The 18,516-nt window shown below is 41.8% G+C and overlaps 1 protein-coding gene across 4 annotated transcripts; it reads right to left on the bottom strand.

Annotated features, from left to right (window-relative positions):
* Positions 1–9,352: 9,352 nt before the first annotated feature.
* LOC119962794 (follistatin-A-like) lies at positions 9,353–15,739 on the bottom strand. Of its 4 annotated transcripts, none has more exons than XM_038790886.1 (6): positions 15,468–15,739; positions 13,974–14,165; positions 13,412–13,630; positions 12,749–12,976; positions 11,398–11,625; positions 9,353–10,195 (listed from the first exon to the last, which is right to left on the bottom strand). In XM_038790886.1, exons 1-6 carry the CDS (start codon positions 15,550–15,552, stop codon positions 10,095–10,097), a joined length of 1,053 nt encoding a protein of 350 aa, XP_038646814.1. In that variant the 5' UTR covers positions 15,553–15,739; the 3' UTR covers positions 9,353–10,094. The 4 variants fall into 4 exon arrangements, with proteins under 4 accessions (XP_038646814.1, XP_038646816.1, XP_038646815.1 ...); XM_038790888.1 differs by having other exon boundaries at positions 9,353–10,366; positions 15,468–15,737; XM_038790887.1 differs by having other exon boundaries at positions 9,353–10,174; positions 15,468–15,736.
* Between the last annotated feature and the right edge of the window lie 2,777 nt (positions 15,740–18,516).

Genomic DNA, 18,516 nt, shown 5'->3' with positions numbered 1-18,516 from the left:
AAAAAACGTTCCACCACAGATTAAATATGGTGTGTAGCGCATAATTCAGTTTACAGAAAGAGATGCATCACAAATAGTCTGATTTTCGGTTGAAGTTCTTTTCTGACAATAGTTTGTTCCGGATGTGAAAAAAGGGCTTTCTATAACAAAGGAGAAACTTGTGAAGTGTAGTCACTTTTGCAATATTGTATTCTTGTATTAGTCTTATTGGATGATGGATAAATGTCGGCCGCAGTATTTATGGCACAGAAGGAGGCCCTTTGGCCCATCGAGTCCGTGCCATCAAGAAAAGAGACTTACCTGTGCTTCCAAAACATTTTTTCTGAAGTGACTGTGGTAAACCACTCTTAGAATATTATATGAATTGTGGTAAACCACTGCCTGATGGCTCCGCCTCCCCTCGGGCTCTGTATAAAGGTGGCTGACCTCCGGTCGTGCCCCAGTTCGGGATCAGAGGCCAGGAGGCTTTCAGGTTAGCTTATTAAAGCCTCACTTTCGTTCACTACTCGTGACCCCATGTTAATGTCTTGGATTTGTTATCACTCCAAAGTGAAAATCTGGGGCTGGGATGGGCAACCGGGGAATGGCCTTCAGTTGTTGACAGGAATAGTAGGAATTTCTGCTTCCATCACCGTTTCAAGCAATAGGTTCCCACCCCCCAGCTTTTTATTTTTCAGACAAAACAACCACAGCTATCCAATCTTTTCTAAGAGGTAAAATTATCTCATCTTGATAACATCTTTGTGAATATCTTCTGGTCAAATCACAACTTCCTGTAATGTTGCTGGACTGAATGCAGTCCTATAGCTGTATTGGTGTTCTACGCACTTCCAGAATAACCTTTCTGCTCTTATATTCTTCTCCTTGGCTAATAAAAGAAAGCACCTTGTATGCCTTTTAAACACCTTATCTTCCTGGTACATTCAGGAATCGGTGGATATGTACTCCAAAGTCACAGAATCATTAAAGCACAGAAGGAGGCCATTTGACCTGATGTGTCCCTGCTGCCTTTCTGCAAGTTCCCACTTAGTTCCCACTCCCTGCCTTTTCTCCGTAGCTCTCCAATTTGTTTCTCTTCAGTTAAGTATTTGAAATCCACAACTAAATCTGCCTTCACTGTACTCAGTCAGTGCATATATCCGAACCACTTGCTGCATAAAAAGGTTTTCCCTAATGTCCCCCTTGTTAAGGTTTCGAAAGACCTTAAATCAGTGCCCTCTAGTTCTGGGTCCTTCTGCCAAAAGGAACAGTTTCTCTTTCTCTACTCTGTCCAGATCTCTAATGATTTTAATACCTCTATCCAATTTCCTCATCACCAAGGAGAATATCCCCAGCTTCCTCAAGCTAGTCACGGAACTGAATTTCCTAATGCCTGGAATGATTCTCATCAATATTTTTTCCACCCACTCTAATGCCTTCATATCTTTCCTAAAATGAACTGGACGCAATACTTCAGTTGAGGCCGAGCCAGTGTTTTGTACAGATCTATCATACCTTCCTTACTTTTGTACTCTATATTCCTATTTATAAAGCCAAGTTCCCATATGCTTTATTATTGGTTTCTCAACCTGCCCTGCCACCTTCAATGATGTTTGCACATATGTACACATTTGCGCACAGGTACCTCTGCTTTGAACCCCCTTTGGAATGTTACCATTACCCCTCCATGTTCTTCCTACCAAAATTGATCACTCTGTACTTCTACACGTCTAAATGTTCTACCACTTATTGTGTATTCTCTTTGCCTTGTTTGCCGCAACCTGTACTTCTTTGTATTCCATTGAGTTCCATTTGCCACTTTTCTGCTCAGGTGAAACATCGTGGGCCGAAGGGCCTGTTCTGTGCTGTATTTCTCTATCTATCTCTATCTATCCAACCTAGGATCCAAAACACAATTGAAGTGCATACATTGACCAGTACCACTGGCGTGTCCGCCAACGACCTACTGACAATGACATACTTCCTGCCTGTGGTTGCCAATATTTTAGCAGTTGAAAAGGTACCCTCTTGTTGATCAACACTGCAGCCCCCCAGCCTTATCTTCGAAACCTGAATGGTATACCTGCCCTACCCAGCCCTTCTGTAACCTTGTTTGGTCCTTGATCCGCAAATGGATTTCCTGTAAAATAACCACATCAGCCTGCAAACTTCTCAGACAGCCGTGACCTTTTTACTGTGTCGTTTAGGCCACTTACAGTCCAAGTTATGAACCAGTCAGGAGGCCTTCTACCCCCCCTTCACCCCAGAGTCAGCCATACCAACTATGTGGGGTAATCCAACTGCCAATACCAGGCCCACCCATGATGGCCGGCAAACCCGTCAAAAGACCAGAACAAGACAAAGAATTCAACACCATTAGCAGTCTACCCCTCCTCCACACCCCGCCTTGCAACCATATCACACACCTATAAACAAAGAAACAGCCAACAGAGGAACAAAGGCCCCTGTCCTACATTCCCTCCATCCCTAACCCCAAACAAACAAGAACCAAAATCTTAAACTCATTGCCTAAAAGAAAAATCCTAAAGACATGAGCTGCAGACACCCCCACTCCTCCGTTCCCGTCAACTAACTTTACAGCTAGTAGGGTGACCCCCACCACAGAGTAAAACCATAAAAATAATCATACCAACAACCAGCTCCCTGCCCACAGAGAGGGAAAAAGAAAACCAACACCCATCCCATAAAGAACCCCAACAATACAAACTATGAACTCGCCCAGAAACCCCATCCCAACAATTCCCCATAACCACGTCCCCTCAAGTACAATGCATCCCACAATAAATACAGATACAAATGCCCCTAGCAATTTACCTATTAGTTCGCCTCCAGTCCATGTTTCTTTACGAACTCCTCAGCTTCTTCCGGCACATCAAAGTAATAGGCTCTCTTTAATAGTCAATTGAAGTTGGGCTGGGCACTTCAGACCAAATCGCACCTTACTTTTCTACAATGCGGCTTTGGCCTTATTCAACACTACGTGCCTTCTAGCCAGCTCCACTCCCATGTCTTGACATATCTGGCATGGCAGCACAGTGGTTAGCACTGTTTCTTCACAGTGGCAGGGACCCGGGTTCGATTCATGGCTTGGGTCACTGTGTGCGTGGGGTCTGCACGTTCTCCCTGTGTCTGCGTGGGTTTCCTTTGGGTGCTCCGGTTTCCTCCCACAAGTCCTGAAAGACGTGCTGTTAGGTGAATTGGATATCCTGAATTTTCCCCCAGTGTATCCAAAAGGCGCCGGAGTGTGTCGACTAGGGGATTTTCACAGTAACTTCATTGCAGTGTTAATGTAAGCCTACTTGTGACACTAATAAAGATTATTATTATCCTGACGGTGTGGCACTCACATCGATGATCCTTTGCCCACCTCAGGACCTTATCTTGGTACCTGTGAAACCTGACGATGATCACCCTTGGTAGTTCCCCAGATCGGGACTTCTGCTTTAGAGACAGATGATCCCTGTACAATTCAAGAGGGGATGACAATTTCCCCCTCCTCCACCATCTTCCCAAACATCTTGGACCTATAGTCCATAGGATTTGGGCCCTCCAGACCCACCGGCAGCCCAACGATTCTTAAATTATGCTGTCTGGAGCGGTTTTCCAGATTGTCCACCTTGACCTTCAAGGGCTTTATGCCCTTCAGCAATCAATGCCATCTCTGCCTCCAGGAAACAATCTGGTCACTCTGGTCCGAGAGTGCCATATCCACCCTTTGTATCACCGTGCCTTGCTCCTCCACCTTCCCATCCATCTTCTCCACGGCCACATGGACGGGGACTGGAGTCCCTTCCATCGCCTTCTTGGAGACCACCTGCCACTGCTTTTTAAATTCATCTTGCCAGCATCCCGTCTGTCCACAGTGAGGCCAAAGTCGCAGAAGGAGACTCCTCCATTTTCTCCACTAACGAGGTTCGAGGAGCTTCTGAATCCGATGACGATTCTTTGTCCAACTGCTGCCTTGTTTTATACTTGTTGGGCATTACTTTTATGTGGGGACCTTATCCCATCAGTCTAATCAAATTCCCCACAAACGTCACCCATAAACTGGGCGAAAAGAGCCAAATCGAAGTATCCTGGTGGGAGCCACCACATGTGTGACTGCTCACCACATAATCGCCACTGGAAATCCCTTCCTTATTATGTTCAATCTATTCAATATTTCACACTCTCCCTAACTGAAATATATTTTTTGAAGCCAGATGCAAAGGGTTTATTAAGAATCATGCTATTGTTTATACCTCTAGACACCGGTTTCCTTTTTGATCTCGAATAGTCCCCACTCACTCCTTAGTTATCCCATTCTTCTTCATGTATGGAAAACACTTTTCCTTGAAAGAGTTCCATGGAATCATTGTATCCACCTGAGAGAGAGCAGATGGACCTTCAGTTTAACATCTCATTGGAAAGACTGCAGCTCAGGATTTTCTGCATAATGCTCCGGAGTGGGACTTGAACCCTTAACTTTCTTATTTAGTGGCAGGAGTACACCGCTACGCCGAACAGCTTTTTCTCTAAAATTATTTCATTTCACTTTTCCAATATTTAAGATGATGCCCCTAGAGACAGTATTATTATAACTTTACAGCATACCATTAATATATTGAAAGTCTAGCCCATTAGTGTATACTTTGTGTAAGTATCAAATTATATTACAACTGAAAAATAATTATTTTAAAAACTTTGGAGGAACTTTAATTTGATTTATGCATGTACCTATACAGAACAATTAGACCTTACAGCGTTAAATATTGTGCTCGACTTCATAGAACATAGAACATAGAATAGTACAGCACAGAACAGGCCCTTCGGCCCTCAATGTTGTGCCGAGCCATGATCACCCTACTCAAACCCACGTATCCACCCTATACCCGTAACCCAACAACCCCCCCCCCACCTTACTTTTATTAGGACACTATGGGCAATTTAGCATGGCCAATCCACCTAACCCGCACATCTTTGGACTGTGGGAGGAAACCGGAGCACCCGGAGGAAACCCACGCACACAGGGGGAGGACGTGCAGACTCCACACAGACAGTGACCCAGCCGGGAATCGAACCTGGGACCCTGGAGCTGTGAAGCATTTATGCTAACCACCATGCTACCGTGCTGCCCCCAATATTATAATATCGCTATTATAATGTAGATAAGCTTTCAAATATGAGGGATATTGATAAATGCAGTCAGCTGAATGTTTCTTCCACTTGGTGCCTCATTTGTATGACATTCTTCAGTGTGGTTTATGCACAGTTGCCCTCGATCACTTGTTCCACTTCCCCCGGCATTCCCATGTCTGACTTCAAACCATCAAGGCCAATGGTCGCTAAACCCTCAACTGATGTTGTATCTGAGATGAGATAACCCAGCATGGACTGGTAATAAAGAAGGTGCACAGCCATATTTGAAGTCTGGATTGTTGAGTGGAAAATGGGAAGAGATATCGGGGACAGAATTCTCCGACCCCCCCCCCCCCCCCCCCCCCCCGGGCCCCTCGCGGCGGTTCTCCGGCCGCGAAGGATACAATAAAATGTTCCTGTCCTTATATAACAACAAATACTTCAATTTATCATAAATGATGTCACATGTAATCTACAGTAGTGTATTTGTCCTCTTTCTGGCAACTGTCTAAGATAGAAGCAAACTTTTTGTAATGTCACATGTGACCCTGCACAGAGCTTACAACCAAATCGGGAATCTTGCGCATCCCCAATTTTAATTGCACCATCACTGGCAGATCTGCTTTCAGCTGCCTTGGCCTTTAACTCTGGGATTCCCTCTCTAAATCTCCCTGCCACTCTACCCAACAGCAACTTGAATTTCTATAACAGCTTTTACATACTAAAAATCCACAAAGGGTTTCGCAGGAGTGTTAGAAGACAAAATTTCACACTGAGTCACATAAGGCGATATTAAATCAAAAAATCTAAGGTGTTGTCAAAAAGGCAGGTTTTAAGGAACATCTTAAATGATGAAATAAGGATAAAGAGGTGGAGAGGCTTAGGAAGGGAATTCCAGAGCTTAGGGTCTTGGCAGCTGTGGACAGTGGTGAGCAATTCAAATCAGGGATGCATAAATTGAGGAGGAAAGAGGCTTTAGAGGGTTTTCAGGGCTTGAGGAGATTATAGAGGTAGTGGATGAGGTAAAGGTCATGAAAGGGATTAGAAAAGAAGGATGAGAATATTAAAATCAAGGCATTACTGAACCAAGAGCCACTGTCATTCAGCCACTGCACAATGGGTGCACAAGTAAGGACATGGGCGGCAGAGTTTTGGGCAACCTCAAGTTAAATAGAACATGGGACATTGGCAGAACTGCATTAGAATAGTCAAGTCACAAGGCATAAATGAGGTTTCAACAGCAGAAGATCTGAAGCAGAGTGGAGTCAGGTGACATCAGAGGATGGAAATAGGTCATCTTGGTAACAACTAATTTTTGGGGTCAAAAAGACACCAAGGTTGCAAACTATATGGTTCAGCTCAGACAGCTGCTAGAGAGAGAGGGATGAATGTTTTAGCTAAGACACACAGTTTGCAGCAGGCATCAAAGATGATGGCTTTGGTCTTCCCAATAGTTAATTGGAGGACATTTCTGCTCATCCAGTACTGGATGTCAACACTGACAAGCAGTCTGAGATCTTGGAGGCAATGGTGGAGTCGAGAAAGGTGATAATGAGATAGGGCTGAATGTTGTCAGTGTACTTTATTTCAGACTTTTTTCAGAGCTTGGAATCATATTCACTCTGAATGTATGCAAATGTTGGTACGTGTATTTTCTTCTCAGTTGTTAGTCCAATATTGTTTTAATGTGGGCCTAGATATTCTGCCACATTAACATAGTTTAAGAATAGATTCAGCTTTAAAATCTCTTTGGTAGGAAAAATTAAATATATTGTAAAATGTGCTGTAATTATATTAAGATAAAAATTATTTTCTTTCCCATGTAATTACCTCATTTGTATGAACTATCATAATATCTTAGTTCTATTGAGGTTAATATATTATTTTTATCTCACAAAATGGCAATAATTTACATGTTCTGAGAGAAGTGGTTCCGAAAAAGAGGAGAACTGAAATTTTGCAAATCTTGAGCTTCCCAAATATATATAGGATATAAATATAAACACTTGCTCCACATTTCAGAGAGTAGCATACACAGTTCATGTTTCCTGTTGCTGGATCAATATTTCGGAACTCCATCTCTACAGCACTGTGGGTGTGCTTACACCACGTGGACTGCAGTAGTTCAAGAATGCAGCTCACCACCATCTTCTCAAGGGCAATGACGGATGGACAATAAAATACTGGCATGGCCAGCGATATTAAACATCCCTGACTGAACTTTTTAAATGTGCAATGTACATCCAGTGGGTACATTTTCTAGGAGAAATGGCTCCGAAAAAGAGGAGAACTGGGATTTTGTTATATCTTGAGATTCCCCAAATATATGAATAGGATAGAAATGTAAACGCTTGCTCCACATTTCAGAGAGTAGCACACACATGTTTCCTACTTGTATCCCATTTCACAAATAATATTAAATAAGCACCATTTTAACATTGCAGAAATAAGTATTTCCTTTTTTCATGTGAAGATTTTACTACTTGTAATGGGATAATACAGACAGGGAAACTTGTAATGGGATAATACAGACAGAGAAACAGCAAACATTATATGTGGGGTAACCAAGTAACTTTAAAAAAAATTGAATTAGGTACAGACAAACATATGCAAGTATGCATTTGAGAGGAAGCTAAATAAATACTTGATATAGAAAGAAATAGGAGGTTAGTTTTTAAGGTTAGATGAAGAAAGGTGGAAGGAGACTAATGTGACGCATAACAAATGGCCTGTATCTGTGCTGGATTCGCAGAGAAATCTATGCAGGACTATTAGTACATTGGTCTCTTGAGAACTGAAGAAAGGTATTACAGAATAAATCAGAATATTTATTGCTTTTCAATGATTCTTGTTTGTTCTTTTGCCATGTTAATATTTTTTTCTTACTACTATAAAGCTAAAGTAATGCTAAAGCTAAAGGGTTCCTCCTGGTGCTCTGGTTTCCTCCCACAGTCCAAAGAATGGTCCTCTTCAGCACTGTAGGGATTCTATGAGGTGTGATTATAAACTGGGCAGCACGGTAGCACACTGGTTAGTTAGTACTGCTGCCTCACAGCTCCACAGTCCCGGGGTCAATTCCAGGCTCGGATGACTGTCTGTGTGGAGTTTGCACCTTCTCCCCGTCTCTGCGTGGATTTCCTCCGAGTGCTCCAGTTTCCTCCCAAAGATGTGCTGGTTAGGTGGATTGGCCACGATAAATTGCCCCTCAGTGTCAAAAAGGCTGGGTGGGGTTCCTGGATTACGGGGATAGGGTGGAGTTGTGGGTTTAAGTAGGGTGCTCTTTCAAAGGGCCGGTGCAGACTCGATGCGCAGAATGGCCTCATTCTGCACTGTAGGGATTCCATATATTTGAGATATAAGTGTAAATTGGATCTGAATGCTCCAATTGCAAAGGTTTTTGTAGATCATAAGCATGTGGCTTGGTTATGCTTTTGATAAACCTGTCTGGATAAGAAATGCTCCAACAACACTCAAGAAGCTCGACACCATCCAGGACAAAACAGCCCGCTTGATAGCCCATCCACAAACATTCACTTCATCCACAACTCCACCACCTTTGCACAGTGGCAACAGTGTGTAACATGTACAAGATGTACCGAAAGATCTCACTAATGCTCCTTAGACAGCACCTTCCAACCCATGACCACTACCATCTAGAAGGACAAGAGCAGCAAACACATGGGAACATCACCAGCTGTGAGTTCTGCTCAAAGCCACTCGCCATTCTGACTTGAAATATAGCTGTTTCTTCACTGTCACTGAATCAAAGGCCTGGGACTCCATCTCTATTAGCGCTGTGGGTGTGCTTACACCACATGGACTGCAATAGTTCAAGAACACAGCTCACCACCAACTTTCTCAAGGGCAATTAGGAATGGTCAATTGATGCTTAGCCAGCGATACTAAACATCCCGTGAATGAATTTTTTAAATGTACGCTGTATATCCAGTGGGTACATTTTCTGGGAGAAGTTGCTCTGGAAAAGAGGAGAACTGGAATTTTGCAAAATCTTAAGGTTCCCCAAATATATGAATAGGATATAAATGTAAACATTTGCTCTACATTTCAGAGAGTAGCATGCACAGTTCATGTTTCCTACTTGTATCTCATTTCATGAATAATAGTAAAGAAGAATGTTTTTAATATGAAGAAATGAGTATTAATTTTTTTTCAAGTGAAAACTTCTTTTAATGGGATAATTCAGACAGGGAGACAGCATAAAATGAACATTCTCATGGCTCTTTTTTCTTATTTATTCATTATCTATTTACAAATCCATGTTATTACCTTTTATATACATTGCACATTTACATGATAGAAAAAGTACAAAACTATATATTTAGATGAATTTAAATCTGTCATGTTCGAAAATACAAAATTGCATCTGCAACATAATATTTTAAGCAAAATGAGAATCCTGAACTGTTCGCATTGTGTTAAAGCCTTTAGAGAAACAAGCCACTAAAGTCAATCAGATGATACACGGCCAGAAAATGATCTGACAGCCACGCAGCTGCAGAGCATTTCAAGTTGACAAGTTCCAAACGCAGCACATTTGGTCAGTTATATGGCACGCTGCAAACAATATCTGAAGCTTTATTTACATCAATGTGTAACATATTCCAATAAATAAATATACAAGGTAAAACATGCAGATAATATAACTAAAAATTTGTAGTACCAACAGAAAATGACCAGCCACATTTACAGCTACCATAATGCATTTACAGGTTGCAGGAAAATGTGTACTTTACAAGCATCATACATCACAATAAATTAACGATAACACTGCTCTCTTGATGAATATATTTCCAAAACAGGTATAGTTAACCAATTTTATGCATAAATTATAAAACATGACAGTATAAATAAAAATCTACTAAACTCAACTATGTATACTTCTTTTAAATAAATAAGCGTACACTTATTTACAAATAAGTACAGTGACTCCTTCCTCTTCCAACAGGTGAAGGAAATTACCAAATCGGAAATGTAGATTTAGGAAAGGTGTTATTTTCTTGTTCATCTTCTTCATCTTCATCTTCTTCAGTTATGGCTATGGGAGAATATACGGTAGCTGTTGTATAAATAAGGATCACAACAGCGCAGAACCTCAGTGCATGTTTTCAATCTCTCTGGAGAGCCACAATAGTCTTTTATATGGCATAAGAATGAAGTTTGTGACAATTGTTATCATCAAGTAATTTTACATTCTGAAGAATCAATGATCAGGCTTTATGGCAGATTCCTGGAATCACATAAAAGTGTTCTTGTGTTCTAATATTTATGTTGTATTCATCCATTGCATTGCTCAGTGCTACTGAATTAAACCTATGGACTATTTTAATGGTTTTAAAATCCAAAACAACTTTGGACAATCGCTACTGATAAGATGGTATCAGCTTCAAAAAGGATTAGATGTTCCAATCTATCACTATTATGGCATTATAATCCCTCACAATTTCTTCTTCCTCTCAATGTGAATAGCATTCACTTCAGCGCCCACTGTATTGTTGTTCAAGATAACTTTCACCATTTGTTAACTTTAACATTTATTTAGAATTGAATCTAATATACAACTATAACTTGTTTTTAAAAAAAAGCCTGTCCTAATTTTAAATGAAATTATGACAATTACACTCTGAAGACTAGTTATGCCATTCACTTTCACACCACTATCTATGGATTCTCAATACGACATACTACCTCAGGAAATAGGCACAATGTGCTTCCAGATGGAAAGTTTAAAAAAAGTGTGTATAAAATAGAATTGTTTTGCTACACCAATATTAGCAGCATTTGATCAGCATGCCTATATTGGAGCGGGGAGGTATCGGTAATTTGGGGCAATAAACCCACAGGAATGGGGAGGCTAAGATTACCAGAATGTGCCAATATGGTTTATCTGCTCCACTGTGAAACTACAGTACCTATACTGCTGCCACCACATATCTCATGGCAAAGTTCCCAAACCGTTTCAATGAAAAGTTTTTTTAGTGACATCAGTAGGAAGAGGGCTAGATTTATCCTGTTAGCAATGTGTGACAAGATCTTAAATGTGTTTATCAGTAACCAATGTACTATCTGGCTATGCCTAGCACATCTTTCTCCACTGCACCAAGAGCAGCATGAAAGATCTGCAAATTATCAAATTGATAGGTATAGGTGGCAAGATTTTTATTTAGTACAGCCAAATGTATAACGAGTTAATAAAGTTAAATCTTTATAGCGAAATATGGCAAAACAGTGAATCTTATTTTTGGGCTAAAGGTTACTTACAATTGCACGATCCTGTATGTTTGATCTCCAGGAGGGTGCCAGAGGAACAGGCTGAACTTTTCATTGCACACTCATTGGGGTAGGTGGTGTTATCAGTGGCGCAGACTGGCTCGTCCGAGCGTCCACCCTGACACACATTGCAAACGGCACACCGACCCCTGCCGAGCCGGTTATCCCAGAGACACTTCTTTCCAGAACTACACTGTATGTCATCACAGGATTTGGCTTCTGAAAAAAGGAGAACCCAAAACACATTTGTAAAGAGAATTGTCCCTTCAGTCTTCAACAATACTGATTTCGAGCTGATATTCAGCTCATTTCTGAGGTAAACTAAAGCTCATTAATAGTGATAGTTTGTAGGTCAGAATTCAAAACCATTTTAGTTACTGACATCCCTCACATGGCTAAAGGTTTTGTCATAGGGGCCTTGATAAATGACGTTTAATATGTTTGCCTTTGTAATTTGTGTGGTTCTTAAAAAGTTAAGTACAGAAAACACACCCAAAGAGGTCCATCATTCGTGCTGGTGTTCTGCATTATCTTTTAAACATCTGAACTTTCACTTCATTACATGTAACTTCAGTCAACATTTTAAAATAATCTTCTAGAAATGTGTTTCAAATTGAACATCAATGAGTCGAATTGCCATCAATATATAATCCAATTTAACATTTTTAACAATTTAACAAATTTAACAATTTAACATAGGAGCTGTGGCTTTGCTCTGATTCGAACCAACTGGGGCTGAATTTCTAATCTTACAGCTGGGTGTGGAAGCATTAGGAAAAGGCTGAATCTACTCTCCATATATAGCATATAGCAATAAACACTTTAACCTCTGAAAACCTCAATCGGAAAGATCAAATCGTTCGACTTTTCTTTTCTCCCCAGGACAATAGGATGGGAGGAATCATGCCTCACTCAGTGCTAATGTATTTTTAAACACGGGTGGGAAATTAAAGTTCAACATCCTTGAGTTTCTTGCCGTTATAATTTCAGTTACAGTTCAGCGCCGATTTGCAAACCCATAAGATAAAAATAAGCTTGGAAATAAAAAAACGTTATATGCTTGACAGTTTCATACTCAGATTAAGCCGAACAGATACGATGAACAAATTGCGCTGATTAATAAGGATGATCCTTTCTCTATTTGGTATTTAAACGCTATCAATGTGCTTTTTAGCCACAAATTTGAATCCCAAAAGTGCTTTGTTCGGCCTGATGCGGACATTTACCCATTACACCCTAATTATACTGACAACAAGGAAACTCCTCCCACATTGTACTTGCTCTGGCTTCATGGCTGCCTAATGTTATGCAGTTTACACTTTGTGAGGTCTCGAGTACGTACTTATACATTTCCCTTCGTATGCCACTCCAATGGATCTGCCCATCAGGCAGGTGGCCCGCCTGATATGGCAGGCGCTGGCGTACGTGATCCCATCATTGCCACACAGATACTGCTCGGGGCTCGAAGGTTCAGGGCAAATCCTCGGGTTACACATAACACAGTAGGCGCTGTTCGTCTGATCCACCACACACACCGAGCTGCCTGGACACAAGACATCCCTGCACGTTTCTGTAAAATAAAGACACCAGTAAAAATGTGAAACGAGCACCTGTTAAAAGCAAACGTTCACATGCAAATCGACTGAACTTTGTGAGGCCCGAGCTTGTGTTAACAGCAAATACAGGTCGATTATAAATAAGTAATATATCTTTGATAGGCAAGAACTTGAATTATATAGATAGCCTGGCAAAATAGTCAAATCCCTATGTTTTCCAATTACAGATAAATACTTAACACAATTTAATTTAAAGTTTACAATGTAGAGGAAAATCATCCTTAACACAATTTAATTTTAAGTAAGGGATGTATTATTCAAAAGCAGACACTGCTGCGGTTGAATTGGGCAATTTGTTGCTTGGCGCTGAGGGAGAATGGAATGCAAGTGGACGCCTTCACTTCCTCTGAAGGTTCTTGCTATTGAGCATATACTTGTTGCACACATACTTCTGCATTTGCCTTGGTATTGGACCTCCAGTTCGGGATGCCCTTTGCATCTCGCCTTCAGGAGCACACATTCGTCTTTGTATGTTTTTCCGTCAGTCCCGCACACGGTACCCTTCCAAGTGACGTTGGAGCAGTCTGGGGCACAGACACATCGAGGTTTATTCCTCTTGTTCATTTTGCACCTTTTACCTGGCCCACAATCAACGTTATCGCAGGTTTCTGATATAAGAAAGAAACACACATACAATTTTCTGGAAGCTGCTTCCATGCACCAATTATGCATTCGGAACTCAAAAGGTAAATTATTACTTGAATTGACTACACAATCATTATATGACAGATGTTTTGTATCTTCATGACTCCCCCCCCCCCCCCCCCCCCCCCGGGGCTTGGTAAACCCGCGCAGACTCAGACGCCATCTCCATAAAGCCGCTCAGTAACGCCGTGACATTCAAGCGATTCTCTGAAGTTATTCACGCCAGTTAATATTTTGACGAGGCGAGACTGAGAGCGCGGTTAGCGAAGTCAGGGCGATTTCAAAGGGACTGGGCGGAATCGGTACCTTTACAAGGCGTGCAACCAGGGGCTCCGCCGTTAAAGATGATCCATCGGAAAAGGGTACTGGATGGCACATCATCTTCCGTCCACGCTGTGCCCAACCTGCCACTTTTGCAGCATTCCTCCCGGCTGACCCCGGTCATGTACAGGACCTGGCATTTGCCGTTCTTGGCTTGCTGCAGCCAGCAGTTCCCAGCTGTAACACACACAGTCATATCAGTGTCAGTTTCACGGATCCAGACACAACACGTGAACTTTGTATTGACGTTAACAAGAGAGTGTTTACTTCAAGTGTTCTGTCTCAGTCTGTGTGACCCGGCGAAGCTGAAATAATGGACCCCCCCCCCCCCCCCCCCCCACCCCCCACACAAGACATTCTTCGCCGTCGTGGACAGCAACCAGCTCGCCCGAAATGTACATTGCTATCCCATAACCGGGTGCGGTTATTTTGAATAAAGATTTATCGCGCTTGCGAAAGTTATTTGGCTCTGCCCCAAGACAGCGCAAGCTGAAGTATTGTAAACGCGTGCAATGGAACAAAAAAACCCACACAGCCAGCCAGAACTCACCCTTACAGCGAAACAGCAGAGTGCAAAATCCGCAATAAATACATAAATGTATGGCGAGTTACTCGTCTTAGACCTCCGCGACACATCTATTGACAGCTTGACCAGCGTCTGTATTTAGTATCGCAAACTACAGCGTCGATTCTCTCTCTGCAAAACGTTTCCCGTTGATTTTTATATCTATTCACAGTCACTCAGGAATAGAAAGATAGGCTATTTTTTGTCGTACTAACTCGTTCCAGAAATGCCTGAACTCTGCTGCCTCTTCTGGAGAGTCTAGACTCTTAGTTGATACCGCCTGATACAAATCTATATATATCGAGCGCTCAGTTACACTGAAGACCCTTTTTTTAAAGTGAGCAATATAGAACAGGCTAATTGGAAAACACGTGGCAATCATTTCCACTGGAGCAAGTAATTATATCAGCCTCTAAATCCCGCTTCGTGTGGCTTGGCGATGTGTCCCACCTCTAACAGCTCGGATCCGGCATTACATGTCGATTCATATGCAACATCAATGAGGCGCAACGTGTAGATGTAACTTTTCTTTGATTCTAGAGATATCTACAATACCTAGATTCCCAGGATCAAAGCACGGGTCATTTGTTTTCTAACTAGTTCATGAATTGCTAACAGGTAATGCGAATTGCTCCCTGTACTTCACCCTGCACCACAGCCTTCTACTAAATGTGAATAAAGTACAGGAACACGTGTGCGCAATGTAACTTGCCACACGCATCGGATTTTGACCTGAAAACTTTTGCTCAAAAGCAAACGGCAGGAAAGCGCTGTGCTTTTCCCAATCAGCTTTAAGGCTTTTCCCCTAGTATCGCCTCCCAAGGAAATAACAGGACCGAAGAAAACATGGAATTAAGAGCCACATCCACCAATGTGTAGAGAGAAGGCAACAGTCTGTATTTTGTTAAACTTACCCTGCACTCGTTGATCTCCAATAGTGAGGAAAATAAAAAGTGAGAGAGTCACAGACGCAGCTCTGCTATTAAGCATCCTTAGCATTGTCGCACTCAGTTTCACCGCTGGTCTAAGTACTGATCTGAGAGCACCAGTCCGATCGCTGTGTTGAATGAACGTCAATCTGTGAATGCACTCACTCTTAAATATTTTGGCTCAAAGGGGTCTTGGCTGGTTTGTTTGGTGGGCGGTCTTCTGATGGCAATGGTGATGTGTTTGGCAGGATGGGGGAGGAGGAAATGATCAAAAAAAGTTAAGGTGGACGGAAACTTAATCAGGTGACATTTCGCCGCCTCCTCTAAACTTTTCAGCGGCAATTTCAGTCCTTATCGCATACACAAAAAAACATTTCTATAAAACACCGAAGCCTGACTTACAGGTCGCAGTGTCAATTTCTTTGCAATCGACGAGATTGCACAAATTTACACAGAAACAATGCGCGCGGGGTTTGGGCTGGACGAAAATATCCTTACTACCATTCTTGGTCATCTGAAGGTTGTTGTTTGTTTTTCTCCTAACTTATTGGGCCATCTTTGTTCTATACATACAACTGCTGAACCTGTAAGCAATTTATAACCCCAAAATACTGTAAAAGCCAGAAATCATCCGTGGACGAATATAAACAGTCCCATCTAGGGCAGGGAATACAAAGGATTGGCAAAATAAATGGACCCAGCTTCACTGATCCGATTTCGCCGGTAAAGCAACAGCTCCCCGCACCTACCCTCCCCATAACCTGTACCTGTCAATGGGGATATTTCCTCGTATGTCTACAGCCAGGAGGGTAGACTATACGGAAAATATCTTATTGTCATAACCGATCTCCTTAAACTCAGGTTTTAAAAAAACACATGGGGGTGGGAAGTCTCCGCGCCGCTGACAGACAGACGGGTGTGCAAAACAAAGTTTGAATTATCCGTTTGTATTATTGTCTTGCCATCCGACTATTTCGGGGAAATACATCATTGTGGTAAATAATAGAGCGCATAGACAAAATGAAAACCAAGGACACTGGCACCGTGTGTGCATTCAGTCAATAGGTATTAGAAACACATTTCGAATTAATACCCCAATCTGGCAAAGTTACTCGTCTATTACGGGATCAGACTCCGCATGTCCATGAAATGCCGCGGGCGCTCTCCTATTCTCCATTTCAGAGATTGTGACATCGAAAGTCGAGTTTTAGTTTTGCTCAATGAAGTCACTTCTGGCAGGGGGAGTAATTACGTAGGCGATCTGTCGCCGCCTATCACAGGGAAATACGCTTCCTTGTTTTACTGTCGATTTGGCGCTATCACGTTTTGTCCGAATCCTCCCTCCGAGAAAAGATAAAACGCACGGTCCGACTTCATCAGCCTTAAATGCCCAGGGATAATCAGGCAACTTTTTTTTTAGTTTCGAGAGGTGCACTGGAAATAACTCCGCGATAACAGACATTTTCCACCAGCTGCGGGATACAGCGGTAATCCTTTAATAAAGACTTATTACAATAGGCTCTTAAGGTCTCTTTGTAATAATCGCCAGAAATGCAATCGCTCTAATATTAGAAGAGACAGTTGTTTGGGTGCTTCAGACTGGCCGTAGTGTTTCACACTATTTGGCGTTCAAAATAGACATTCAATAAAAGCCAGGTCATTACCCAGTAGGAAAATTAACTTCAAATTATTTTCGTTTTCAATGCCGCGAAACTGTGATTTCTATATCCATCCTGGTTGTTATTCCACAACACAGCAATTGTGATTTTTAATAAAACCTAATGCGGCCCCCTAACGATTCGAAGAAGGTAACTGCAGCTCACGTTTACATCATTCAGCGAGTCCTATTTTGTCTGGTCAAAGAGATCAAAACGCTTTGCCTTCTCGCCAAATCTAGTTTATGTGTTTTGTTGGTGGAGTTGGGAACATTGAAATAAAGTTTTATTTATTTCTTAAGTCACTTCTGGCAGCGGGTGTGAGAAGAGACTGGAAAACAACGAAGATGTATTTAAAATCTGGACCAACCCGTGATTCCTAAATCAAACTTCAGGGAAATGAACAGAGACGTTTGGTAGACACGGGGAATAAGTGATATTTATATTTAGTTTTTTTTAATAAACCCGTCGCAAGTACCAATAAGAAGCGATTTAAACTGCCACTGCACCTTGAGCTTCTTGACAATGTCGTCCACATATCCATTGAAGTATTTGTTGCGGAAGCAGCTCCCCCTCCATCACGAACTGCACGTATCTGTTATACTCGCTTTCTTGTTTGTTTTAAATATGGATCAGTATTGCGATTAGCTGTTCAATTGTGTTAATCGAACAGAAAACATTTATTGAAGACAGACATTCCATAATTCAGACGAACTAGACAATCTCACCCAGACAGCACTGACTACGGAGTAACACCGATTGCTGCATCGGCAATATTAAAGCAAATTTAAATCCCACAGAAAGGTAAATGTGAGGGTTTTCAATGCATAATCAGAGCATGGAAGTAAAGAGGAAACAATTGGAGACCAACTGGGGGTTGTGTGAGGAATAGATAGAACGAGGGGCACCCCACAACACAAATCGTTATAAACAACGGCAACATGCATGAAGATCATGGAAGCACGCGACACGAAAGGGAAGAAGAGAAATGGGAAAATAGCAAAGCCCGGTGACATCAGGAGGTACAGTACCGAGAGGGAAAGATAAACGCCGAAGCGGAAACTTGGAAGGAGAGGGGATACCAAAATGTAGTTCCTGCACAGGTCTGGTGAAAAACTAAAGTGAGACCTCTGCAGGACGAAAACTGTATGTGCTCATTCACCTTTTTGATGTGGCTCACAAGCTACTTCCAAACCCGACAGGTACTTGTCGTAACCTTTCTGAATGTCAATGGCTTTCATGATGCACTCACTCAAGAATTTCAGTCAACTGTGATCATTTAATATGACTAGCGATATTTTAATATGGCAGTCAAAAGCTTTAAGGCAATCCATTACTTTAACGCTAAAGATATCTTGATAAATACATAGTTCCAGTGC

The sequence above is a fragment of the Scyliorhinus canicula genome, chromosome 3, assembly GCF_902713615.1.
Source record: "Scyliorhinus canicula chromosome 3, sScyCan1.1, whole genome shotgun sequence".
Classification (NCBI taxonomy): domain Eukaryota; kingdom Metazoa; phylum Chordata; class Chondrichthyes; order Carcharhiniformes; family Scyliorhinidae; genus Scyliorhinus; species Scyliorhinus canicula.
Note: the sequence above shows the minus strand (reverse complement) of the source record. Positions and strands in the feature narration are given on the sequence as shown.

Bases quoted from the DNA above. Each gene is read 5' to 3' on its own strand.
- LOC119962794 (XM_038790886.1), bottom strand. From the start codon at position 15,552: ATGCTAAGGATGCTTAATAGCAGAGCTGCGTCTGTGACTCTCTCACTT. The intron at 13,631-13,973 runs GTACCGATTCCG...TTCTTATATCAG, and splicing joins TGGTTGCACGCCTTGTAAAG to AAACCTGCGATAACGTTGAT. The intron at 12,977-13,411 runs GTATGTGTGCAA...TTTATTTTACAG, and splicing joins ATACCAAGGCAAATGCAGAA to AAACGTGCAGGGATGTCTTG.